Source organism: Bufo gargarizans, chromosome 6 (genome assembly GCF_014858855.1).
Source record: "Bufo gargarizans isolate SCDJY-AF-19 chromosome 6, ASM1485885v1, whole genome shotgun sequence".
Lineage (NCBI taxonomy): Eukaryota > Metazoa > Chordata > Amphibia > Anura > Bufonidae > Bufo > Bufo gargarizans.
In genome coordinates, this window is record NC_058085.1 from 42,287,505 (window position 1) to 42,314,802 (window position 27,298).

General features: G+C 48.3%; 1 protein-coding gene across 1 annotated transcript; it reads right to left on the reverse strand.

Annotated features, from left to right (window-relative positions):
• Positions 1-600: 600 nt before the first annotated feature.
• On the reverse strand, positions 601-26,285 carry CFAP52 (cilia and flagella associated protein 52). Its single transcript, XM_044299066.1, has 14 exons — positions 26,163-26,285; positions 16,292-16,491; positions 15,877-16,013; positions 15,612-15,740; positions 14,161-14,260; positions 8,279-8,395; positions 8,038-8,138; positions 7,480-7,650; positions 7,193-7,341; positions 4,825-4,970; positions 4,597-4,748; positions 2,689-2,791; positions 2,148-2,259; positions 601-1,245 (listed from the first exon to the last, which is right to left on the reverse strand). Exons 1-14 carry the CDS (start codon positions 26,224-26,226, stop codon positions 1,070-1,072), a joined length of 1,857 nt encoding a protein of 618 aa, XP_044155001.1. The 5' UTR covers positions 26,227-26,285; the 3' UTR covers positions 601-1,069.
• Positions 26,286-27,298: the final 1,013 nt, after the last annotated feature.

Consider the following 27,298-nt stretch of genomic DNA (forward strand, 5'->3'; position numbering starts at 1 on the left):
TACAATTAACCCCTTTAGGTGCCGCACCTAAAGGGGTTAATTGTGCTATCATATCCCCCAGTAAGAGATCGGGTGCTGCCAGGCAGCAGGGGGCAGTCTTGTACAAAGTTTGTAGTGTATTCTAACCTGAAGCGTCCCCATCACCATGGGAACGCCTCTGTGTTAGAATATACTGTCGGATCTGAGGTTCACGAAGTAGCTCATATCCGACAGTATATTCTAACATAGAGGCGTTCCCATGGTGATGGGGACGCTTCAAGTTAAAATATACCATCGGATTGGAGAAAACTCCAATCCGATGGTATAAAAGAACTCCAGACTTTACATTGAAAGTCAATGGGGACGGATCAGTTTGAAATGGCACCATATTGTGTCAACATCAAACGGATCCGTCCCCATTGACTTGCATTGTAATTCAGGACGGATCCGTTTGGCTCCGCACGGCCAGGCGGACACCAAAACGACTTTTTTTTCATGTCCGTGGATCCTCCAAAAATCAAGGAAGACCCACGGACGAAAAAACGGTCACGGATCACGGACCCACGGACCCCGTTTTTGCGGACCGTGAAAAAAAACGGTCGTGTGCATGAGGCCTAAAGCTGATACATCATGATATGTGTAGCACAGGGTTGGAGGGGGGACATGACACAGGGGGTTCCATCTTTTTGGGTTCTTTCAATCCCTGTGTCATGCTCCACCCCCTCAGGCCCTCCTCTAGACATAACAAAGTAGGGGTCATTTACAAAGACGGGCATTTTACTCCGCTCTGCGATTTGGCTCATTTATGACCAGGAGTGCGTCTCGTCATAAATTAGGCGCACCTCTCCGCCAGTCCGTGCGCCTGGAGTGAAAACCAGTCCAGCCCCTGACTGAGTGGTTTTCACTCCTCTTTCCAGGCATAAAAGAAGTGAAATTTGATGGGGCCGAAATCCGGGCCCGGTCCCTGCCACACCCCACAACTCCCTCGACGCGCCCCCTACAGGCATAGCGCTCTTCGTAAATGACCCCCAGTGTGTCAGATCTACCTGGAGTGTTCTTTTGACTTAACAGGGTGGGACAGAAGGACCACCTAAACAGGGTAGGGGTACTTCCAGCGTAAAATGGCGCCATCAGTGCTGACGCTGATGATGTACTTGGAGAGAGGGCAGATTTTTAGGCGGCTGATGCTGCCGCTGTGACCGATGCCGACTTGGGTTACTTCACCCTCGTTGTAGTCCCAGACTTTTACCAGCTTGTCATCTCCCCCTGGAAGAAACATGAGAAGCAATTAGGATTAGGCCCCATGCACACCACCTCATCCAATTAGGGGTCCACAAATCCCGGATACCGGCTGCGCATCCCGCATTTCCCCTGCCGCTGGTCCCGCACTATGTTACACATTTTTGTCCACAAGAATAGGACATGTTCTATATTTTATTTTTTTGCGGGGCCGTAGAACGGACATATGGATGAAATTAATGGGTCCGCATCCGATCTGCAAAAAATAATGATTGGGCGCAGACGGAAATACGATTGCGTGCACGAGGCCTTAGACGGTGTATTCTCACCTGCCAAATGTGGTTTTTGACTGCAAGGCATACGGGTAAAACCAAGTAGAAAGCACTTGTTTTAACCCATACAAGCTGTGCGGCCAAAAACGGGTGAAATCGCAGTGATTTGAGGTAAACCGCGCACAGCACTGACCAGAATCACGGACGGGCGGCTGGCTGGAAAGAGAGAAGAACCCCTTGCTGATTTTGGCGGCCAAAGGCAGGAGAAGGGTAAAGTCCGTGGCTTAGAGATGCCACAACCAAAGTAAAGGTATGGAAAGAGGGGCTGCACTGCCACCTGGTGGCCATAACTGAGAGCCACAACGGAACAATACCAGAGAAGCTGCCTACGCACATGCAGTGTATGGGTACATGCACACGTTCAGGATTTACGTGCGGATAATCCGCACTAAAATCCGCAGGTGTTCCCAGGGAAATCCGTGCGGACAATCCGCATCAATTGGTGCAGATTTTCTGCATGTGGATTTTACTCTCCCCATTGAAGGAAATGGATAAATCCGGTCATTGACATTCTGCAGATTTTAAAATCCGCGCGGAAATTTGAAATTCTCATAGAATACAATGTGCATGCCCCACGGTGCAGATTTTCCACATTACCTGTGACAAAGTGACTTCCGCTGTCACTTATGTCCATCCCATTGATTGCTCCAGACATGGATCCATCAAGTCCTCTGATAGCGGAGCCGTCAAACACTTCCCAGTACCCGATCTACAAGAGAACGATAAGATGGGCTAAACAGTCAGCAACCTCGCCACTCCAGGTGTTGTGAAACTACATCTCCCATCGTCTACACTTGCTTGGCTGTTCTCTGAGCTTGCGCAGAAGTGAAAGGAGCATGCTGGGAGTTGTAGTATTACAGCAGCTGGAGTGGCGAGGTTGCTGAACCCTGGTGTAGGATCTCTTTACAGCATAATGTCCAAATGACATCTTAAAACAGCGCCACCTGGTGGGCTTATAACAAACTGCGCTGTAAACTATCTGGTGGTGATTGTTGGTACTGCAGATGTTGCACAGGGTCTGGCTTATAGATGAAGACCCCGGCAGGGACCCCCTTGTATTACAGACACCTGTCCTACCTGCAGCAGCCGCCCCCTGGTCGTAGGGAATATAAAGACCACCATCTACGGTGACACTGACCTTTCTGTCGGTGCCGCTGGTGATGATCTGGAACTCCTCGGGGTGGTAGCAGACACAGCGGAACAGCGTGTTGGATAGGACCATCTGTTTCCTTATGAACCTCCTGGAAGAAAGAAGGAGACTTGTCAGGTCCAAGAGGGAAGAAAATGCAGCTTATTAATTCTGAAAGATGTTATAACCTTTCCAAATGCTGTCGGTGTGCTAGTAATGGCGGTGTATCTACAGGGGGCGGAGTCAGGGCCCGTACACGGGAGACAGCCGGTGCTCCCACTGAAATCATCAGCTACAGCCGGCCGTCATCTAATGTGTATGAGCGATTCAATGCATTTCTTACGGTTCAGAATAATGTGCGCGCAGGTGTCATTTACCAACGCTGTGCCCTACACCGCCACCTCAAGACCTGAACCTACATTACAGCCTGTGTTATACCCCAGAGCTGAATTCACCAGTCTGCCGATTCTTACTTGAAGCATTCAGCAAGCTTGTTCATAGACGCATCCCTAATAGTCTGATTTCCAATAATGCGGTGATGTATGACTACACTTCCAAGATTGCTAAACCCCAGTGCAGACAGATTTCAGCTCTGAAGCATGTAGAATAGTTAGTGCAGCTCTGGAGTATAATACAGATATAACTCAGGATCAGTACAGGATAAGTAACGTAATGTATGTACACAGTGACTGCACCAGCAGAATAGTGAGTGCAGCTCTGGAGTATAATACAGATATAACTCAGGATCAGTACAGGATAAGTAATGTATTGTATGTACACAGTGACTGCACCAGCAGAATAGTGAGTGCAGCTCTGGAGTATAATACAGGATGTAACTCAGGATCAGTACAGGATAAGTAATGTAATGTATGTACACAGTGACTTCACCAGCAGAATAGTGAGTGCAGCTCTGGAGTATAATACAGGATGTAACTCAGGATCAGTACAGGATAAGTAATGTAATGTATGTACACAGTGACTGCACCAGCAGAATAGTGAGTGCAGCTCTGGGGTATAATACAGGATATAACTCAGGATCAGTACAGGATAAGTAATGTAATGTATGTACACAGTGACTGCACCAGCAGAATAGTGAGTACAGCTCTGGAGTATAATACAGGATGTAACTCAGGATCAGTACAGGATAAGTAATGTAATGTATGTACACAGCGACTCCACCAGCAGAATAGTGAGTACAGCTCTGGAGTATAATACAGCATGTAACTCAGGATCAGTACAGGATAAGTAATGTAATGTATGTACACAGTGACTGCACCAGCAGAATAGTGAGTGCAGCTCTGGAGTATAATACAGGATGTAACTCAGGATCAGTACAGGATAAGTAATGTAATGTATGTACACAGTGACTCCACCAGTAGAATAGTGAGTGCAGCTCTGGAGTATAATACAGGATGTAACTCAGGATCAGTACAGGATAAGTAATGTAATGTATGTCCACAGTGACTGCACCAGCAGAATAGTGAGTGCAGCTCTGGAGTATAATACAGGATGTAACTCAGGATCAGTACAGGATAAGTAATGTAATGTATGTCCACAGTGACTGCACCAGCAGAATAGTGAGTGCAGCTCTGGAGTATAATACAGGATGTAACTCAGGAGAAGTACAGGGTAAGTAATGTAATGTATGTACACAGTGACTGCACCAGCAGAATAGTGAGTGCAGCTCTGGAGTATAATACAGGATATAACTCAGGATCAGTACAGGATAAGTAATGTATGTACACAGTGACTGCACCAGCAGAATAGTGAGTGCAGCTCTGGAGTATAATACAGGATATAACTCAGGATCAGTACAGGATAAGTAATGTAATGTGGAGTTAGTCTATATGTAAAGTGTTATATAATGTTGGAGATATCCGGTAATAATAAGTTAACCAGTAGGTATACGATACTGACTCAATGTCCCATATGATGCAGGTCCCGTCAGAGCTGGCAGTAACGCACTCGCGGTTGTCGCTCTTCAGTTTGATGCAGGACACTGCTGACTTGTGCTCCTTCATGGACTCCACCATCCTCTGGCTTTCTCTTCCGATCTCCCACACTCGCACCTGCACAGTTATTCTCACTTCAGGGTCTATTTTTCTCACTCCCCAGCAGAATACTGTAATGTTCACATCTACAAACCCTTCCGTCTCCGCCGCCGCTCACAATCCTCTTGCAGTCGCTGGTGGTGGCAACCGCTGTGACTCCCATGTTGTGTGCGTTCTCAATCTGGTACATTAGACGGCCGCTCTCGGGGGTGAATGCTCGGATCTTGCCGTCATTCCAGGCTGAGGAGACAATACTGGGTAATATGTCATACCTGTATCCGATTTCACCATAGTATATGTGAATATAGGAACCACAACCTCCAGCATGTCCCTCTACAGATACCTGTCACCCTGTGCCACATAAAGGGTTACAATGTTGCCACCTAGTGACACAGAATTGTACTACAGCCTCAGCATTTCATTGACGTGTTAAAGGGACATTTAAAGGGCATCTGTCAGCAGTTTTGTCCCTATGACACTGACTGACCTGTTACATGTGCACTCGGCAGCTGAAGGCATCTGTGTTGGTCCCATGTTCATATGTGTCCGCACTGCTGAAATAAAATGATGTTTTTATGTATGCAAATGAGCCTCTAGGAGCAACGGGGGCGTTACCATTACACCTAGAGGCTCTGCTCTCTCTGCAACTGCCGAGCTCTCTGCACTTTGGCAGAGCCAGGCACTATGATTGTCAATCAAAGTGGAGCTGGCACGGCAGTTGCAGAAATTAACAGAGCCTCTAGGTGCAATGGTAACACCCCCGTTGCTCCTAGAGACTCATTTGCATATATTAAAACATACTTTTTCCCAGCACTGCGGGCACATATGAACACGGGGCCAACACAGATGCCTTCAGCTGCCAAGTGCACATGTAACAGGTCAGCCAGTGTCCTAGGTACAAATCTGCTGACAGATGCTGTTTTGTCACACCCCATTTGTGCGCCAAAATGGGCGATATGTCCCCCTTCACAACACTTTTCAGAAGTGGCAAGAAAAGGAAGCCAAAGGCTGCCACATTTATCTTTTTTCATGGCCGGAAGATGCACCAAAATGAGGCCGTGTTGTGCGCTGCTGTAAACCAAGAGCAGGCCACAAACGCATGACCTCTCCATTGACAGCTATGGGACTTCCCAAAATATCCAAGCAGGCGTGTTCAAATAATTTTGGAAGTCCCATACCAGTGAATGAAGAAGCCATTAACCTGCAGATGGGTATTAACCCATTAAGTAGCAATCCAGAGCAACTAAAGGCTGCGGCATCTTCTACTTGTGCCACTGCTGGACTAATGGCATCTTCTGTCCACAGCCTAAAGCCTTTTGGACCGGTATTGCGGCCCACAAACAGCGGGTCTGCAATATGCGGGCACCGGCCGTGTGCTCACCACATCACGGATGCGGATCCATTCACTTTAATTGGACCGCAATCCAGAGGTGCGGTGGGGAACAGAGGTACTGAACCCCTACGGAGTGCTTCCGTGGGGTTTCTTTCCGTGCTTCCGTACCGCAAAAAAAAAAATAGAACAAGTTCAAGTTGAAGGGTCTAGATCCGTCTGCAGAATCCACATGGATGTTGCCCAATGCATTGGGGACCGATAACACGGAACGGCCGAGTGCATGAGGCCTTAAAGGGAATCCGTCACCAGCGCCGTTCCTCTCCAACTGTTTGCACCGACACACAACTGTGCTTCACCTAATTAAAACTCTGGTTCTCCTTTGAAGGTTTAAGGCTCCATTCCAGAGTTATAGTAACTTTTCTTAATATGCAAATTAGGCCTTTGGTGCAATGAGGGCATCACCATTGCTCTTGTTGCACCCAAGCTCCGCTCCTTTCTGTGGTTAGCCCCTTCCTCGATGCGTTAACACTGCCTGGCCCTGTCAATCAAAGCACCCAGAGAGGGGCTGGCCACAGAAAGGAGCAGAGCTTGGGTGCAACAAGAGCAATGGTGACGCCCTCATTGCACAAAAGGCCTAAATTGCACATTGAGAAAAACTATCATAACTCAGGAACGGAGCCTCGGATCAACAAAATAAAAACAGCGTTTGAATCAAGTGAACCATAGCTATGTCTCTGTTGGATAGGAAGGTTGCTAGCGACAGATTCCTTCAGTAAGACCTCATGCACATGGCCGTGCATTGGGGACCGCAATTAATGCACAGGCAACATCCATGAGGATTCCGCAGATGGATCCAGACCCTTCAACTTGAACATGTTCTATTTTTTGCGGTGCGGAGGCACGGAGAGAAACCCCACGGAAGCACTCCGCACCTTCCGGATTGTGGACCCATTTAAGTGCATGGGTCAGCATCCAGGATGCGGCGAGCACACGGCTGGCGCCCGCAGATTGTGGACCCGCTGTTTGCGGTCCGCAATACGGGCACGGCCGGGCAACAGCCATGTGCATGAGCCCTAAATGAGAGTGACATAAGGTGAGATCCTATGGAGGGGATGGGGGCTATTCTCACCTGATAAGATGCTCTTCCCATCTCTCATGAACTGGATGGCGTTACAGGTCACGTTGGGGACGGTAATCCTCAGCAATTCCTTGTGGCTGGTGGTGTGCCAAACACGGATGTCATTCTTGGAACAAGTGGCGAATAGTTCTGACGTACCACTGAAAGAGCAAAGTGTAAAGAGCATCCTGATAACAGAGAGCCATAGAATGGCAGTCTATAGCGGTGCATGTGACACCGCACCAGTATACCGTCATACGGTTATGGAGCACGCCGGCGAGACACAATGAGATACGTACAAGGGGAAGACGATGTCGTTGATGGCCTCGCTGTGACAGGTAGCGATGATCTCCTCTTTGAATTCTGGATAGTTAAAGCGATAGATCTGGGACTGTCCGGTCCCAACGAAAAACTGGTGCCCCTGTCCTCTCAGCGTAATGGAGTTCACAGCTCCCTGCAGGTTCACGCTCCTGAAGAACAAGGAAAACAGCAGGTAAGATAATCATAGTGGTGGATATACTAATGTAGGTCGTCTAAAGACGCGCCAAATTTATCACAGTGGCTTAGACTGGATTTTGTGCACGACCAGATATACTGCTGTATCTCTACGCCACCGATTATTTAACTAACTTTGTGCCAAATTTTTGGTGCACGTTGTCGCATCTTAACCCATGCCCCTTTCCGTTAAAGTTTAATGAGATATTACGCCCCAAAAATGTAGACAAAATCACATTAGTAAATTTGCTTTATTCATTTCAAAGCAAATAAAACTGGACTTTGTCGCCACCTGCAGGACACTGATAAAATTACAGGAACCCGATAATTTCCAGGATTTTTAGATCATGACGGACACTTACTTAACGGCTTTGTAGTTTGGGGCTTTGCAGAGGGATATTTTTCCATCTCCGGAGCCAATAATAAACTCTCCAGTTTTCAGCGAGGTCAGAGAGGTCACCCCCTGGTAAAGGAGAGAAGAATGGGGTACGGGGTGACACTGTTAGTGCAGAGGTTCATCATGAGCACTGAAGACCAGACTGTTATCAGTCATTCATATCTCATCTCCACACATTGTCGCACAGGACCTCGCGATCATCTCACCAGGCTGAATCGGTCCTTCTGAGGTCCGCAGCTGTTCAGCAGCTTGTTCTTGGTGTTGACTTTGAGAATATCTCCTGTAGAAGTGCCGCAGTAAAAGCAGCTGTCGTCTTCTGCCACCTAGGAGGACAAGAGAGCGGTGAGAAACGAGGACCACGATGGAGAAAAGTAGAGATGCGAGGATGTCCATAGTCACTGCAGGTGGGATGCTCATTTAAAGGGGGCTGAATATGTCCATATTTAGAGACACCCTTTAAGGTAGGGAGATGTCTAACTCCAGGAGGAGGATACATGAAAGCTTTTTGCAAATTAGGCCTTTAGTGCACCAAGGTGCGGGGACATACTATGCCCCGCCCCCGAGGTGCCTCATATGCATGAACAGTAAGGCCTCCTGCACATGAATGTATATTCTTTCCGTGTCCATTCCGTTTTTTTTTGCAAACCGTATACGGAACTATTCATTTCAATTGGTCCGCCCAAAAAACGGAAGTTACTCCGTGTGCATTCCGTTTCCGTATGTCCGTATTTACGTTCCGCAAAAAAATAGAACATGTCCTATTATTGTCTGCATTACGGACAAGGACGGTCCTGTTTTATCAGGGACCAGCTGTTCCTTTCCGCAAAATACGGACGTCATTCGTATTTTTTGCAGACCCCAAAATACATACGGTCATGTGCATGAGGCCTAAGTCTTTTTCCCTCAAGAACGCCACAACCGATTTCATTTTAAATCAGCAGGATCAATCCCCCCAGGCAGGTTGGAAGCGAACCCGAGTTCGGGAAAAGGTTTCTAACAGTAGAAATTAACTTTTGAAGTTATTTCCTGAAGTCTCGCGAGACTTCCCAAAGTAATAACTTCGGCTCATTCTAATACTTCGGCTCATTCTAATACTGCTCACTTCGTACATTATTCAAACAAAGTTTTATGCGAATGGACTTCGGATGTTTCATCCGAAGTCGATTCGCTCATCCCTAGTAACTACATTACAAACCTTACAATTTTCCAATATGAGGCATCTTTGGGGTTTCTGAGTCATTATAATAATAATAAAATGTATTTATATAGCGCCACCATATTCCGCAGCAGTTTACAAATTCAGAGGGTTCATGTACAAAACAAAACTAACTGGCTGATATGCAGCTGAAACACTAGGAGTCGGGGGCCAAGCTCGCAAGAGTTTACAATCTATGAGGAATTGGGGGTGACACATAAGGTAGTTGATTGTGATAAGTAGGATTTGAGCCATTATTAAACTGACAGGAGTGGAGCCGGACGATCTGCTTCGGGTTTGGGACTACTAGAGGATTGAGTTTAGGCCAGAGGAGTTGGTGGGGGGGAGGTTTAGTCGGGGAACAGTCAGTTTAGGTAGCTTGATAAGCCTGCCGGAAAAGATGTGTTTTTAAGGCACGTTTAAAGGTGGAGAAGTTGTGAATTGACCTGACATTCCGGGGCAGAGTATTCCAGAGAGTAGGTGCAGCTCGAGAAAAGTCTTGAAGACGAGAAGTACGAATTTTAGAGATTATTAATCTTAGGTCGCTAGCAGAACGGAGAGCACGAGTAGGGTGGTAGATGGAGATGAGGGAGGAGATGTATGGAGATGCAGCACTGTGGAGAGCAGGAGTAGGGTGGTAGATGGAGATGAGGGAGGAGATGTATGGAGGTGCAGCACTGTGGAGAGCAGGAGTAGGGTGGTAGATGGAGATGAGGGAGGAGATGTATGGAGATGCAGCACTGTGGAGAGCAGGAGTAGGGTGGTAGATGGAGATGAGGGAGGAGATGTATGGAGATGCAGCACTGTGGAGAGCAGGAGTAGGGTGGTAGATGGAGATGAGGGAGGAGATGTATGGAGGTGCAGCACTGTGGAGAGCAGGAGTAGGGTGGTAGATGGAGATGAGGGAGGAGATGTATGGCGGTGCAGTACTGTGGAGAACAGGAGTAGGGTGGTAGATGGAGATGAGGGAGGAGATGTATGGAGGTGCAGCACTGTGGAGAGCAGGACTAGGGTGGTAGATGGAGATGAGGGAGGAGATGTATGGAGGTGCAGTACTGTGGAGAACAGGAGTAGGGTGGTAGATGGAGATGAGGGAGGAGATGTATGGAGGTGCAGCACTGTGGAGAGCAGGACTAGGGTGGTAGATGGAGATGAGGGAGGAGATGTATGGAGGTGCAGCACTGTGGAGAGCAGGAGTAGGGTGGTAGATGGAGATGAGGGAGGAGATGTATGGAGGTGCAGTACTGTGGAGAACAGGAGTAGGGTGGTAGATGGAGATGAGGGAGGAGATGTATGGAGGTGCAGTACTGTGGAGAACAGGAGTAGGGTGGTAGATGGAGATGAGGGAGGAGATGTATGGAGGTGCAGCACTGTGGAGAGCAGGACTAGGGTGGTAGATGGAGATGAGGGAGGAGATGTATGGAGGTGCAGCACTGTGGAGAGCAGGAGTAGGGTGGTAGATGGAGATGAGGGAGGAGATGTATGGAGGTGCAGTACTGTGGAGAACAGGAGTAGGGTGGTAGATGGAGATGAGGGAGGAGATGTATGGAGATGCAGCACTGTGGAGAGCAGGAGTAGGGTGGTAGATGGAGATGAGGGAGGAGATGTATGGAGGTGCAGCACTGTGGAGAGCAGGAGTAGGGTGGTAGATGGAGATGAGGGAGGAGATGTATGGAGGTGCAGCACTGTGGAGAGCAGGAGTAGGGTGGTAGATGGAGATGAGGGAGGAGATGTATGGAGATGCAGCACTGTGGAGAGCAGGAGTAGGGTGGTAGATGGAGATGAGGGAGGAGATGTATGGAGGTGCAGCACTGTGGAGAGCACGAGTAGGGTGGTAGATGGAGATGAGGGAGGAGATGTATGGAGGTGCAGAACTGTGGAGAACAGGAGTAGGGTGGTAGATGGAGATGAGGGAGGAGATGTATGGAGGTGCAGCACTGTGGAGAGCACGAGTAGGGTGGTAGATGGAGATGAGGGAGGAGATATATAGAGGTGCAGCACTGTGGACAGCTTTGTGGGTGAGGGTGAGAAGTTTGAACTGTATTCTGTGGTGGATGGGCAACCAGTGAAGTGACTGGCACAGACTAGTGGCATCAGTGTAGCGGTTGGCTGGATAGATTTAGGACAGACTGAAGGGGAGGGTTTAGTGAGAGGGAGACCAATTAGAGAACAGTGTCCTTAAAGGTTTCCTGTCAACAGAATTAACCCTAGCACTAGCTGACATTAGCGATGTGCTAATGTCAGCTGAACCTTACTAGCCTATTCCTACTTTTATCTGTGCCCCCGTTACTCCAGAAATATAACTTTTATAATATGCTAATTGGCCTCTAGGTGCGGGGGGGGGGGGGGGGGGGGGGGTTCCCCCTGCTCCTAGAGGCTCCGTTCTCCCACCTCTGGCCACGCCCTGCTACACTAGATTGACAGGCAGCCTTCACTTCCAACTGCCGGCCCTGTGAACTAGGGAAATCTCACGCCGTTCAGTATTCGGCACAGGCGCAGTGAGGAAGCAGGCCCTTCACTCACTGCGCCGAATACCGAATGGGATAGCGTAGACGCGAGATTTACACAGCAGACAGGGCCGGCAGTAGGAGACCAACGCTGCCTGGCCCTGTCAATCTAGTGTAGCAGAGCGTGGCCAGAGGCGGGAGAACGGAGACTCTAGCAGCAGGGGCAACGGCCCCCCCCCCCCCCCCTGCTCCTAGAGGCTAATAAGCATATTACAAAAGTTATTTTTCTCAAGTAACGGGGGCATAGATAAAAGTAGGAATAGGCTAGTAAGGTTCAGCTGACATTAGCACATCGCTAATGTCCGCTAGTTTAATAGGGTTAATTTTGGTGACAGAAACCCTTTAAGGCCAATTGAGTGGAGCATGGTGAGGAGGAGTTTATGGTCTACGGTATCAAACGCTGCAGAGAGATCCAGCAGAATCAGTAGAGAATAGTCACCATTTCTTTTTGCTGTTAGGAGATCGTTAGACACTTTAGTAAGGGCAGGGTCTGTAGAGTGAAGAGGGCGAAAGGCAGATTGTAAGGGGTCAAGAAGAGAGTTTGCAGAGAGATAGCTTATTAAGCGAGAGTAGACAAGACGTTCAAGGAGTTTAGAGATGAAGGGGAGGTTAGAAACAGGTCTGTAGTTAGCAGCACAGGTCGGGTCAAGAGATGGTTTCTGTAGTAGTAGGGTGATAATAGAGTGTTTGAAAGAGGAGGGAAAGATACCAGAAGAGAGAGTAAAGAGGTTAAAAACTGTAGGTAGGTGAGTGATGACAGCCAGGGAGAGGGACTGGAGGAGGTGTGATGGAATAGGATCACTGCTACAGGTCGTGGGTCGAGAAGAAGAGAGAAGCCTGGAAACTTCTTCCTCTGTTAAAGCGTCAAAAGAGGAGAGAGAGCATGTGGAGGAATGGGAGGGAGGAGGATTGAAATAGTTTGGGGACTGGGAGATTATTTCCGGGCGGATACTGCCAATCTTGTCTCTGAAGTAAGTGGCCATGCCATCAGCGCAGAAGTCAGTGACTGGGTTCTGTAACTTTAGGGCTCAGAAGGGAGTGAAAAGAGTCAAAAAGTTGTTTTGGGTTATTTGAGAGTGAGGAGATGAGAGGTGAAGTACTTTTGTTTGGCAATGTTGAGAGCCGAATTGTATGTTTTGAGCATAAATTATAATGGAGGAAGTCTGCTGGTATTCGTGATTTTCTCCATAAGCACATCTGGAGCAGGGCTGGAGAAAACGTGTTTCAGGTGTGTGCCAGGGCTGCCGTGTTCTGTGTCCAGAGGGTCGGATTGATATTGGAGAAACTTCATCTAGGGTGGTTTTGAGGGTCTGGTTGTAATGATTGGCAGCCAGGTCTGGACAGGGGAGGGAAGGAATTGGGGTAAGAGCTAATTGTAGGGTGCCAATAAGTTGCTGGCAGTTAAAGGGATTGTCCGGATTCAGAGCTGAACCCGGACACACCTCAGTTTTCCCCCCGGCAGCCCCCCTGACTTGAGCATCGGAGCAGTTCATGCTCCGATCCTCTCCTTTGCCCTGCGCTAAATCGCGCACGGCAAAGACATTTTCAGGAGTCCCGGTGACGAACCAGGCTCTCCATGGGGCTGCCAGGAAGCCTGGTGACGTCACCGGCACTGATGGGCGGGCTTTAGCGCTGCCCTAGCCTTGATCATGCGTGGCAGAGGAAGTAAGTTGTGATAGGCCAAGAGAGGAGGTTAAAGAAAGAAAGTGAGCGGCTGATGGGGAGATCGGATCATCAATGTGTACTAATTTCCAGACCTCTCAGATAGGCGAGACCTGTGTTGGTTGGATTATACTTACCTGATCCCCAGCGCTAGGTCCCAGTTAGCTCGCTCCCAGCCTCCGCTGCTGGCGTGAGGTCCCTCCACGTAAACTTCTGGATTGACGCCGCTGCAGCCAATCACTAGCAGCACTGATGTGCTCCCCTTGCATGATGCAACCATTTGACATGACTCAAGGGGAGCAGCGATTGGCTGCAGCGGCATCACACAGGATGTTTACATGGAGGGACCGGGATCCGGTAAGTATGATCACCAATGCGGGCCCGGCCAGTCTGAGAGGTCTGGACAACCCCTTAAAACAAATTAAAAAAAAACAATCAGAAGCCCCCTATAAGGGGCCTCTACACACGGCAGGTTTTGTCCACATATGGCTTGCAGAAATCCATGTCCTTCCTGCCAGAACAACCCTATTCAAATGAGGGGAACTGATTTTCAGTTGCAGAAATTTCTGCACCAAAATCTGCCGCGTGTGAAGGCGTCCTAACGAGTGTCATCCAGAAATACATCTCCCTCTGCCTCCATTATGTCTGCGGGACTCCAGGCGTCTGAGAACACCACTAAAATCCTCCCTGCGAAAAAAGTGGATTCTCTCCGCATGGTACTCACCGTCAGGCAGGTGACCACCCGCTTAAGCTGACCCATCTGACATTCGGTGGGGCGCATTTTCCGGTTGGGCAGATCCACCTCCCACACACGCAGGGTCCCGCTGTGAACAGACGAAGAGGTCAGATTCCATTATGGTCCCTTTCTTGCCGTTTCCAGTGGCAACTAGCAGAATTATGAGTGCAGCTCAGACATTAATGCATACATCTGTCTTTATAAACCACTAGCAAAAGGACCCAGCTTCGCACAGGTTTATTTCAGTTTCCCCCATAACAGTGACCTCTACAGTACCCGCCCCTTTAACATTGACCTCCACAGTGCCCACCCCTTTATCAATGACTTTTACAGTGCCCGCCCCTTTAACAGTGACCACCCCTTTAGCATTGACTACCCCTTTAAAAGTGACCTTCATAGTGGCCGCCCCGTTAACAGTAACCTTCACAGTGCCCGCCCCTTTAACAGTGACTTTCACAGTGCAGCCCCTTTAACAGAGACCTTCACAGTGCCCGCCCCTTTAAAAGTGACTTTCACAGTGCCCGCCCCTTTAACAGTGACTTTTACAGTGACTGGCCCTTTAACAGTGACTTTTACAGTGACCGCCCCTTTAACAGTGACTTTCACAGGGACTTACATATACAGTGTACAGTACTGGAAAAAGATGAAGAACACCTAGAAGGAGATCAAAGCCTCCTCACAGTATGGAGAGGCTGGAGGATGTCACATGTGGAGATCAATGATCCAGGATCCTTACTTTATATACAGAGGCTCCATGGACTTACAGAACTGTTCACTGACTGACAGATCAACTGCAGAAAGTTCTCCAGGGGCTCTTTTATCCTTTCCGCTGGTGCATATTACTTATCCTTTACTGACTAAGCTATACCCTCTGTTATACTCCAGAGCTGCACTCACTATTCTGCTGGTGCAGTCACTGTGTACATACATTACATTACTTATCCTGTACTGATCCTGAGTTACATCCTGTATTATACTCCAGAGCTGCACTCACTATTCTGCTGGTGCAGTCACTGTGTACATACATTACATTACTTATCCTGTACTGATCCTGAGCTACATTCTGTATTATACTCCAGAGCTGCACTCACTATTCTGCTGGTGAAGTCACTGTGTACATACATTACATTACTTATCCTGTACTGATCCTGAGTTACATCCTGTATTATACTCCAGAGCTGCACTCACTATTCTGCTGGTGGAGTCACTGTATACATACATTACATTACTTATCCTGTACTGATCCTGAGTTACATCCTGTATTATACTCCGGAGCTGCACTCACTATTCTGCTGGTGGAGTCACTGTGTACATACATTACATTACTTATCCTGTACTGATCCTGAGTTACATCCTGTATTATACTCCAGAGCTGCACTCACTATTCTGCTATGTGCTATGGCTGTAAGGTCATCCTTTGTAGACCACGCAGAACTTACTTTCCTCCTGTTATAAACACGTCATCGCAGTTGTTGGTGAAGGTGACGGTCAGGGCGTGTCCTGCGCTGACAGAAGACGCTGGGCTGCCACAAATAGCTTCTCTGGTGGCCACGTTCCACAGGACGACACTATGAGACAGAAAAAGACAGTTCAGAAGATAAATACTTACCAGCAGATCAGGAACAGGATGGCAGAGGTAAGTCACTGTGTGAGAAAATGGCCGCAGAACTTATCATAGTCACCTGGTCGGCTTCGCCAACTTACCTGCCATCATCCTGCCCTCCAAGAGACACCAGGAATCGGTCATTTGGAGAGAAGGCTAGCGCCTCCACCTTGACTTTGTGTAGACTGAGCTTCGCGCAGGACTCTCTCTTGGCGTAGTCCCAAAGGAAAATATCTGCCTGTGAAAAAAGATTTTTGTTAGAACTCCAGAGCTTAATTCACAATCATGTAAGCTTCAGAGCTGAAATCTCTCAGCATTTCTTGGATATTCTGTATCTTTACAGAACTTGCTCTGGTGATTTGCATGTAAAAAAAACGACCTTCCTCTCCCTGCATTATAAGGGCTCAGGTAAGAGCTTCCTGACTGTTTCCAATCAGTAGAACTGTGAATTCAGCTCTGGGCTAGAACACAGGCTGTGACCCAGGTTCAGTACAACCAAAATTATGAGTTTCTTACCTTGAAGCCCATGTAGGTGACTTGTCCTGAGGCCAGGTATTTCCCGGACTTGGAGACGGCCACGCAGGACACGTTATTGGTGTGACCGTGCAGGAAGTGCTGCTTGTGTCTGTTCACACTCTGGATAATGACTGTGCACCCCAAGGGGTAGATGAGGTGTTCTCTGTCCGGATGACTGATCAGCCCAGAGGGCACGTGCCCTGGAACAGAAAGGGGTTAAAGTGACACACCCTTAAACTAATCTACACCCCATATATACCTACACACTGCCAGAAAGGTCCGCATAACAGTGTCCTCAACAGATCCCCCATAACAGTGTCATCCACAGATCCCCCATAACAGTGTGTCATCCACAGATCCCCCATAACAGTGTGTCATCCACAGATCCCCCATAACAGTGTGTCATCCACAGACCCATAACAGTGTGTCATCCACAGATCCCCATAACAGTGTCTCACAGATCCCATAACAGTGTCATCCACAGATCCCATAACAGTGTGTCATCCACAGATCCCCCATAACAGTGTTCATCCACAGATCCCCCATAACAGTGTCATCCACAGATCCCCCATAACAGTGTGTCATCCACAGATCCCCATAACAGTGTGTCATCCACAGATCCCATAACAGTGTGTCATCCACAGATCCCCCATAACAGTGTGTCATCCACAGATCCCCCATAACAGTGTGTCATCCACAGATCCCCATAACAGTGTGTCATCCACAGATCCCCCATAACAGTGTCATCCACAGATCCCCATAACAGTGTGTCATCCACAGATCCCCCATAACAGTGTGTCATCCACAGATCCCCATAACAGTGTGTCATCCACAGATCCCTCATAACAGTGTGTCATCCACAGATCCCTCATAACAGTGTGCCTCCACAGATCCCCCATAACAGTGTGCCATCCACAGATCCCCCATAACAGTGTGTCAGCCACAGATCCCCCATAAACAGTGTGTCATCCACAGATCTTCCATAACAGTGTGTCATCCACAGATCCCCCATAACAGTGTGTCATCCACAGATCCCCCATATCAGTGGTGTCATCCACAGATCCCCCATAACAGTGTCATCCAAAAATCCCCCATAAACAGTGTGTCATCCACAGATCCCCATAACAGTGTGTCATCCACAGATCCCCCATAACAGTGTGTCATTCACAGATCCCCCATAACAGTGTGTCATCCACAGATCCCCATAACAGTTTGTCATCCACAAATCCCCCATAACAGTGTCCTCCACAGATGCCCCATAACAGTGTGTCATCCACCAGATCCCCCATAACAGTGTCATTCACAGATCCCCCATAACAGTGTCATCCACAGATCTCCCATAACAGTGTGTCATCCTCAGATGCCCCATAACAGTGTCATCCACAGATCCCCATAACAGTGTGTCACCCACAGATCCCTCTAACAGTGTCCTCCACAGATTCCCCATAACAGTGTGTCATCCCAGATGCCCCATAGACAGTGTCATACACAGATCCCCCATAACAGTGTCATCCACAGGTCCCCCATAACAGTGTCATCCACAGATCTCTCATAACAGTGTGTCAATCCACAGATCTCTCATAACAGTGTGTCATCCACAGATCCCCCATAACAGTGTGTCATCCACAGATCCCCCATAACAGGTGTTCATCCACAGATCCCCCATAACAGTGTGTCATCCAACAGATCCACATAACAGTGTCATCCACAGATCCCCCATAACAGTGTCATCAACAGATCCCCCATACCAGTGGGGTCGATCCACAGATCCCCATAACAGTGTGTCATCCACAGAGTGCCCCATAAACAGTGTTGTCATCCACAGATGCCCCTAAACAGATGTGTCAATCACAGATTCCCCCATAACAGTGTGTCAATCCACAGATGCCCCATAACAGGTGTCATCCACAGATGCCCCCATAACAGTGTCATCCACAGATTCCCCATAACAGTGTCATCCACAGATCCCCCATAACAGTTGTCATCCACAGATCTCCCAGAACAGGTGTCATTCACAGATCTCCCATAACAGTGTGTCATCCACAGATGCCCCATAAAAGTGTGTCCATCCACAGATGCCCCATAACAAGGTGTCATCCAACAGATTCCCCCATAACAGTGTGTCATCCACAAATTCCCCATAACAGTGGTCATCCACAGATGCCCACATAAACAGATGTCATCCACAGATGCCATAACAGTGTGTCATCCACAGACCCATAACAGTGTCATCCACAGATCCCCATAACAGTGTGTCATCCACAGATCCCCCATAACAGTGTGTCATCCACAGATCCCCCATAACAGTGTCATCCACAGACCCCATAACAGTGTGTCATCCACAGATCCCCATAACAGTGTCATCCACAGATCCCCCATAACAGTGTGTCATCCACAGATCCCCATAACAGTGTCATCCACAGATCCCCCATAACATGTGTCATCCACAGATCCCCCATAACAGTGTCATCCACAGATCCCCCATAACAGTGTCATCCACAGATCCCCATAACAGTGTGTCATCCACAGACCCCATAACAGTGTCATCCACAGATCCCCATAACAGTGTCATCCACAGATCCCCATAACAGTGTCATCCACAGATCCCCATAACAGTGTCATCCACAGATCCCCCATAACAGTGTGTCATCCACAGATCCCCATAACAGTGTCATCCACAGCCCCATAACAGTGTCATCCACAGATCCCCCATAACAGTGTGTCATCCACAGATCCCCCATAACAGTGTGTCATCCACAGATCCCCATAACAGTGTCATCCACAGCCCCATAACAGTGTCATCCACAGATCCCCATAACAGTGTGTCCCACAGATCCCCCATAACAGTGTCATCCAGATCCCATAACAGTGTCATCCACAGACCCCATAACAGTGTGTCATCCACAGATCCCCATAACAGTGTGTCATCCACAGATCCCCCATAACAGTGTCATCCACAGATCCCCCATAACAGTGTCATCCACAGATCCCCCATAACAGTGTGTCATCCACAGATCCCATAGTCATCCACAGATCCCCCATAACAGTGTCATCCACAGATCCCCATAACAGTGTGTCATCCACAGATCCCCCATAACAGTGTGTCATCCACAGATCCCCCATAACAGTGTGTCATCCACAGATCCCCATAACAGTGTGTCATCCACAGATCCCCATAACAGTGTGTCATCCACAGCCCCATAACAGTGTGTCATCCACAGATCCCCATAACAGTGTTCATCCACAGATCCCCCATAACAGTGTGTCATCCACAGATCCCCATAACAGTGTGTCATCCACAGATCCCCATAACAGTGTGTCATCCACAGATCCCCCATAACAGTGTCATCACAGATCCCCATAACAGTGTCATCCACAGATCCCCCATAACAGTGCGTCATCCACAGATCCCCCTAACAGTGTGTCATCCCAGATCCCCATAACAGTGTCATCCACAGATCCCCATAACAGTGTGTCACCCAGATCCCCCATAACAGTGTCCTCCACAGATCCCCCTAACAGTGGTCATCCCAGATCCCCATAACAGTGTCATCACAGATCCCCCATAACAGTGTCATCCACAGATCCCCCATAACAGTGCCATCCACAGATCCCCCATAACAGTGTCATCCACAGATCCCCCATAACAGTGTGTCATCCACATATCCCCATAACAGTGTCATCCACAGATCCCCCATAACATGTGTCATCCACAGATCCCCCATAACAGTGTGTCATCCACAGATCCCCATAACAGTGTGTCATCCACAGATCCCCATAACAGTGTCATCCACAGATCCCCCATAACAGTGTCATCCACAGATCCCCATAACATGTGTCATCCACAGATCCCCCATAACAATGTGTCATCCACAGATCCCCCATAACATGTGTCATCCACAGATCCCCCATAACAGTGTCATCCACAGATCCCCATAACAGTGTCATCCACAGATCCCCATAACAGTGTCATCCACAGATCCCCCATAACAGTGTCATCCACAGATCCCCCATAAGTGTCATCCACAGATCCCCCATACAGTGTCATCCACAGATCCCCATAACAGTGTGTCATCCACAGATCCCCCATAACAGTGTGTCATCCACAGATCCCCCATAACAGTGTGTCATCCACAGATCCCCATAACAGTGTGTCATCCACAGATCCCCCATAACAGTGTGTCATCCACAGATCCCCCATAACATGTGTCATCCACAGATCCCCCATAACAGTGTGTCATCCACAGATCCCCCATAAAAGTGGTCATCCACAGATCCCCCATAACAGGTGTCATCCACAGATGCCCCATAACAATGTGTCATCCACAGATGCCCCATAACAATGTGTCATCCACAGATCCCCCATAACAATGTGTCATCCACAGATCCCCCATAACAGTGTCATCCACAGATCCCCCATAACAGTGTCATCCACAGATCCCCCATAACAGTGTCATCCACAGATCCCCCATAACAGTGTCATCCACAGATCCCCCATAACAGTGTTGTCATCCACAGATCCCCATAACAGTGTGTCATCCACAGATGCCCCATAACAATGTGTCATCCACAGATCCCCCATAACAGTGTGTCATCCACAGATTCCCCCATAACAGTGTGTCATCCACAGATTCCCCCATAACAGTGTCATCCACAGATGCCCCCATAACAGTGTCATCCACAGATCCCCCATAACAGTGTCATCCACAGATCCCCCATAACAGTGTCATCCACAGATCCCCATAACAGTGTGTAATCCACAGATCCCCATAACAGTGTCATCCACAGATCCCCATAACATGTGTCATCCACAGATCCCCCATAACAGTTTGTCATCCACAGATCCCCCATAACAGTGTGTCATCCACAGATCCCCCATAACAGTGTCATCCACAGATCCCCATAACAGTGTCATCCACAGATCCCCATAACAGTGTGTCATCCACAGATCCCCATAACAGTGTCATCCACAGATCCCCCATAACAGTGTGTCATCCACAGATCCCCCATAACAGTGTGTCATCCACAGATCCCCCATAACAGTGTCATCCACAGATCCCCATAACAGTGTGTCATCCACAGATCCCCATAACAGTGTCATTCACAGATCCCCCATAACAGTGTGTCATCCACAGATCCCCATAACAGTGTCATCCACAGATCCCCCATAACATGTGTCATCCACAGATCCCCCATAACAATGTGTCATCCACAGATCCCCCATAACAGTGTCATCCACAGATCCCCATAACAGTGTGTCATCCACAGATGCCCCATAACAGTGTCATCCACAGATCCCCCATAACAGTGTCATCCACAGATCCCCCATAACAGTGTCATCCACAGATCCCCCATAACAGTGTCATCCACAGATCCCCCATAACAGTGTGTCACCCACAGATGCCCCATAACAGTGTCATCCACATATCACCCATAACAGTGTCATCCACAGATCCCCCATAACAGTGTGTCATCCACAGATCCCCCATAACAGTGTGTCATCCACAGATCCCCCATAACAGTGTCATCCACAGATCCCCCATAACAGTGTCCATCCACAGATCCCCCATAACAGTGTGTCACCCACAGATCCCCCATAACAGTGTCCATCCCATATCACCCATAACAGTGTCATCCACAGATCCCCCATAACAGTGTGTCATCCACAGATCCCCCATAACAGTGTGTCATCCACAGATCCCCATAACAATGTGTCATCCACCAGATCCCCCATAACAGTGTCATCCACAGATCCCCCATAACAGTGTGTCATCCACAGATCCCCCATAAGTGTATCATCCACAGATCCCCATTACAGTGTCATCCACAGATCCCCCATAACAGTGTGTCATCCACAGATCCCCCATAACAGTGTGTCATCCACAGATCCCCCATAACAGTGTGTCATCCACAGATCCCCATAACAGTGTGTCATCCACAGATCCCCATAACAGTGTGTCATCCACAGATCCCCATAACAGTGTGTCATCCACAGATCCCCCATAACAGTGTCTCATCCACAGATCCCCCATAACAGTGTGTCATCCACAGATCCCCCATAAGTGTGTCATCCACAGATCCCCCATAACAGTGTGTCATCCACAGATCCCCCATAACAGTGTCATTCACAGATCTCCCATAACAGTGTCATCCACAGATCCCCCATAACAGTGCGTCATCCACAGATCCCCCATAACAGTGTGTCATCCCCAGATGCCCCATAACAGTGTCATCCACAGATTCCCCATAACAGTGTGTCACCCACAGATCCCTCATAACAGTGTCCTCCACAGATTCCCCATAACAGTGTGTCATCCCCAGATGCCCCATAACAGTGTCATACACAGATCCCCCATAACAGTGTCATCCACAGATCCCCCATAACAGTGTCATCCACAGATCCCCCATAACAGTGTGTCATCCACAGATTCCCCCATAACAGTGTGTCATCCACAGATTCCCCCATAACAGTGTAATCCACAGATGCCCCATAACAGTGTCATCCACAGATCCCCCATAACAGTGTCATCCACAGATGCCCCATAACAGTGTGTCATCCACATATCACCCATAACAGTGTCATCCACAGATCCCCCATAACAGTGTGTCATCCACAGATCCCCCATAACAGTGTGTCATCCACAGATGCCCCATAACAGTGTCATCCACAGATGCCCCATAACAGTGTCATCCACAGATCCCCCATAACAGTGTGTCATCCACAGATGCCCATAACAATGTGTCATCCACAGATCCCCCATAACAATGTGTCATCCACAGATCCCCCATAACAATGTGTCATCCACAGATCCCCCATAACAGTGTCATCCACAGATCCCTACCCATAACAGATATGTGTCATCCACAGATGCCCCATAACAGTGTCATCCACAGATCCCCCATAACAGTGTCATCCACAGATCCCCCATAAGTGTATCATCCACAAGATCCCCCAATACAGTGTCATCCACAGATCCCCCATAAACAGTGTGTCATCCACAGATCCCACATAACAGTGTGTCATCCACAGATCCCCATAACAGTGTGTCATCCACAGATCCCCATAACAGTGTGTCATCCACAGATCCCCCATAACAGTGTGTCATCCACAGATCCCCCATAACAGTGTGTCCATCCACAGATCCCCCATAACAGTGTGTCATCCACAGATCCCCATAACAGTGTCATCCACAGATCCCCCATAACAGTGTGTCATCCACAGATGCCCCATAACAATGTGTCATCCACAGATGCCCCATAACAATGTGTCATCCACAGATCCCCATACAATGTGTCATCCACAGATCCCCATACAATGTGTCATCCACAGATCCCCCATAACAAGTGTGTCATCCACAGATCCCCCATAACAGTGTGTCATCCACAGATCCCCCATAACATGTGTCCATCCACAGATCCCCATAACAGTGTGTCATCCACAGATCCCCCATACAGTGTGTCATCCACAGGAATCCCCCAGAAGTTGTATCACCACAGATCCCCCATTACAGTGTCATCCACAGATCCCCCATAACAGTGTGTCATCCACAGATCCCACATAACAGTGTGTCATCCACAGATCCCCCATAACAGTGTGTCATCCACAGATCCCCCATAACAGTGTGTCATCCACAGATCCCCCATAACAGTGTGTCCATCCACAGATCCCCCATAACAGTGTGTCATCCCACAGATCCCCCAATAACAGTGTGTCATCCACAGCTCCCCCATAACAGTGTCATCCACAGATCCCCCATAACAGTGTGTCATCCACAGATGCCCCATAACAATGTGTCATCCACAGATGCCCCATAACAATGTGTCATCCACAGATCCCCCATAACAATGTGTCATCCACAGATCCCCCATAACAATGTGTCATCCACAGATCCCCCATAACAGTGTGTCATCCACAGATCCCCCATAACAATGTGTCATCCACAGATCCCCCCATAACAGTGTCATCCACAGATCCCCCATAACAGTGTGTCATCCACAGATCCCCCATAAGTGTATCATCCACAGATCCCCCATTACAGTGTCATCCACAGATCCCCCATAACAGTGTGTCATCCACAGATCCCACATAACAGTGTGTCATCCACAGATCCCCCATAACAGTGTGTCATCCACAGATCCCCCATAACAGTGTGTCATCCACAGATCCCCCATAACAGTGTGTCATCCACAGATCCCCCATAACAGTGTGTCATCCACAGATCCCCATAACAGTGTGTCTCCACAGATCCCCATAACAGGTGTGTCATCCACAGATCCCCATAACAGTGTGTCATCCACAGATCCCCCATAACAGTGGTCTCATCCACATGGATCCCCCAATAAACAATGTGTCATCCACAGATCCCACATAACAATGTGTCATCTCACAGATCCCCCATAACAATGTGTCATCCACGAGATCGCCCCATAACAGTGTGTCATCCACAAGATTCCCCCATAACAATGTGTCATCCACAGATCCCCCCATAACAGTGTCATCCACAGATCCCCCATAACAGTGTGTCATCCACAGATCCCCATAAGTGTATCATCCACAGATCCCCCATTACAGTGTCATCCACAGATCCCCCATAACAGAATGTGTCATCCACAGATCCCACATAACTAGTGTGTTCATCACAGATCCCCATAACCGTGTGTCATCCAACAGATCCCCATAACAGTGTGTCATCCACAGATCCCCCATAACAGTGTGTCATCCAACAGATCCCCATAACAGTGTGTCATCCACAGATCCCCATAACAGTGGTCATCCACAGATCCCCATAACAGTGTGTCATCACAGATCCCCATAACAGTGTGTCATCCACAGATCCCCCATAACAGTGTCTCATCCACAGATCCCCCATAACAGTGTGTCATCCACAGATCCCCATAACAATGTGTCATCCACAGATCCCCCATAACAGTGTGTCATCCACAGATCCCCCATAACAATGTGTCATCCACAGATCCCCATAACAGTGTCATCCACAGATCCCCCATAACAGTGTGTCATCCACAGATCCCCCATAAGTGTATCATCCACAGATCCCCCATTACAGTGTCATCCACAGATCCCCCATAACAGTGTGTCATCCACAGATCCCACATAACAGTGTGTCATCCACAGATCCCCCATAACAGTGTGTCATCCACAGATCCCCCATAACAGTGTGTCATCCACAGATCCCCCATAACAGTGTGTCATCCACAGATCCCCATAACAGTGTGTCATCCACAGATCCCCATAACAGGTGTCATCCACAGATCCCCATAACAGTGTGTCATCCACAGATCCCCATAACAGTGTGTCATCCACAGATCCCCCATAACAGTGTCTCATCCACAGATCCCCCATAACAGTGTGTCATCCACAGATCCCCCATAAGTGTGTCATCCACAGATCCCCCATAACAGTGTGTCATCCACAGATCCCCCATAACAGTGTGTCATCCACAGATGCCCCATAACAGTGTGTCAGCCACAGATCCCCCATAACAGTGTATTTTGGATTTGGTGATGTTTTATTGTGATGCCATCCTTTAGGTATTGTGTATGGACATGTGGTGGTATATTTGGTTACTTGTGCACTATAGAGCGGGTTTATTTAAGGCCCTGTTGCTTCGCTTGTGATTCTGTTTGTCACTATTATTACACTGGATTTATGTAATATTTATCTATTACCTGCGGCCAGATTCTATTATTTCCCCTCTGCCCCCCCTTTCTAAGGAATGGGGGCTCTGCATGGAAAGGCATGAGCGCTGCAGCCCCCCATTAATGTAATGCAGGTAGGTAGTTGGGGGGAGGGGGGCGGGTAATGAAAATGTAGGTGTCCAGCACAATACAGGGCCCCTCTCACTCTACTCACCATTAAATCCGATGACTGACTCCAGCTCCAGCTGCAGTCCGTCGTCCTGGATCGGGGATGCCATGTTGTCCCTCGGTGCTCCTTCCTCTCTGTTTTACTGTACGGTTCTAGACCGCTTCCTCCGGTCTCCTAGCAACGGGTCCTACGTTGTGTTATTGCCGTCGGCATGGATACGACGCACGGAGCATGCGCATTCCTCCTTGTGAGAAATCTGGTCACCGGGTTGACTTCAGAGTAGGCACTGCGCATGCGCTGTCGGTGCGTGGCAGCTACCGCGCATGCGCTTCTTTAGGCGCCTAATTTCCTGTCAGCAGTGCTAAATTCATAATTTATTTTCCAAAAAGACTAGTGACTCGGTGTAATAATATAGATTTTTATTAACTATTGAACAGTTTAACCATGTGGAGGGTAGAATCCAAATGTACAATTATTTAGTCTTAATAAACAACCAAGCTGAACATTTTACAATGGTTATTCGCTCTTTTTGTGACAAAAGTAAAATATGAGGAAAAAAAAAAAAACTATAAAAAAAAATGACATGGCTGCCACAATATTCCAGTAAGTTCCCTTAAAATAAAAAGAAAAAAAATGATGGGTTAATGGCGATTTTGGCCATGACACGACCAGAGATCGTAGTACAGAGCTGCCTGCGTCGTAACTAGGGTGTCGTGACGTAGTCAGTTCTATGACTGCAACACGACTCTAAAAATACAGCAGGTTTAGGTTCTTATGACTGTCGTGTGGCAGTAACCATTGGGTCGCAACGCAAACCCATTTGCTTTCCTTAGTTGGATGCAGGCGGTGCTGCGCTGCAACGTCAGTTCTTTGTGCGTTTTTCTGTGTGCATTTCACTCTTTTCAATGCAAAGGTGAGATCTACAGGGAAACCACAAGTAACATATGCGTTTTTTGGTGAAACGCACAGAACATGGTGCCGATTTTTAGCTTTATGCCTTAGGTCTCATGCACATAACCAAATAATTGAAAGAAGAAAAAATAGAGGCACTCACCGTCCACTTTCTACGGCAGTTTTATTGTAATTAAAATCACGGTAGATGCGGGGCACCGCACAAAACCGTATCCATTTTTTGGTCCGTAAGAGACAGGTGACGTCCATGTTGTGTCTGGTTTTTGCGG

Excerpts from the sequence above, each read along its gene's own strand:
- CFAP52 (XM_044299066.1), bottom strand. The coding sequence starts at position 26,226 with ATGGCATCCCCGATCCAGGACGACGGACTGCAGCTGGAGCTGGAGTCA. Across the intron at positions 16,014-16,291 it reads TCACCTACATGGGCTTCAAG|GCAGATATTTTCCTTTGGGA; the intron begins GTAAGAAACTCA and ends CTTTTTTCACAG. Across the intron at positions 8,139-8,278 it reads AGAAGGACCGATTCAGCCTG|GGGGTGACCTCTCTGACCTC; the intron begins GTGAGATGATCG and ends CTCCTTTACCAG.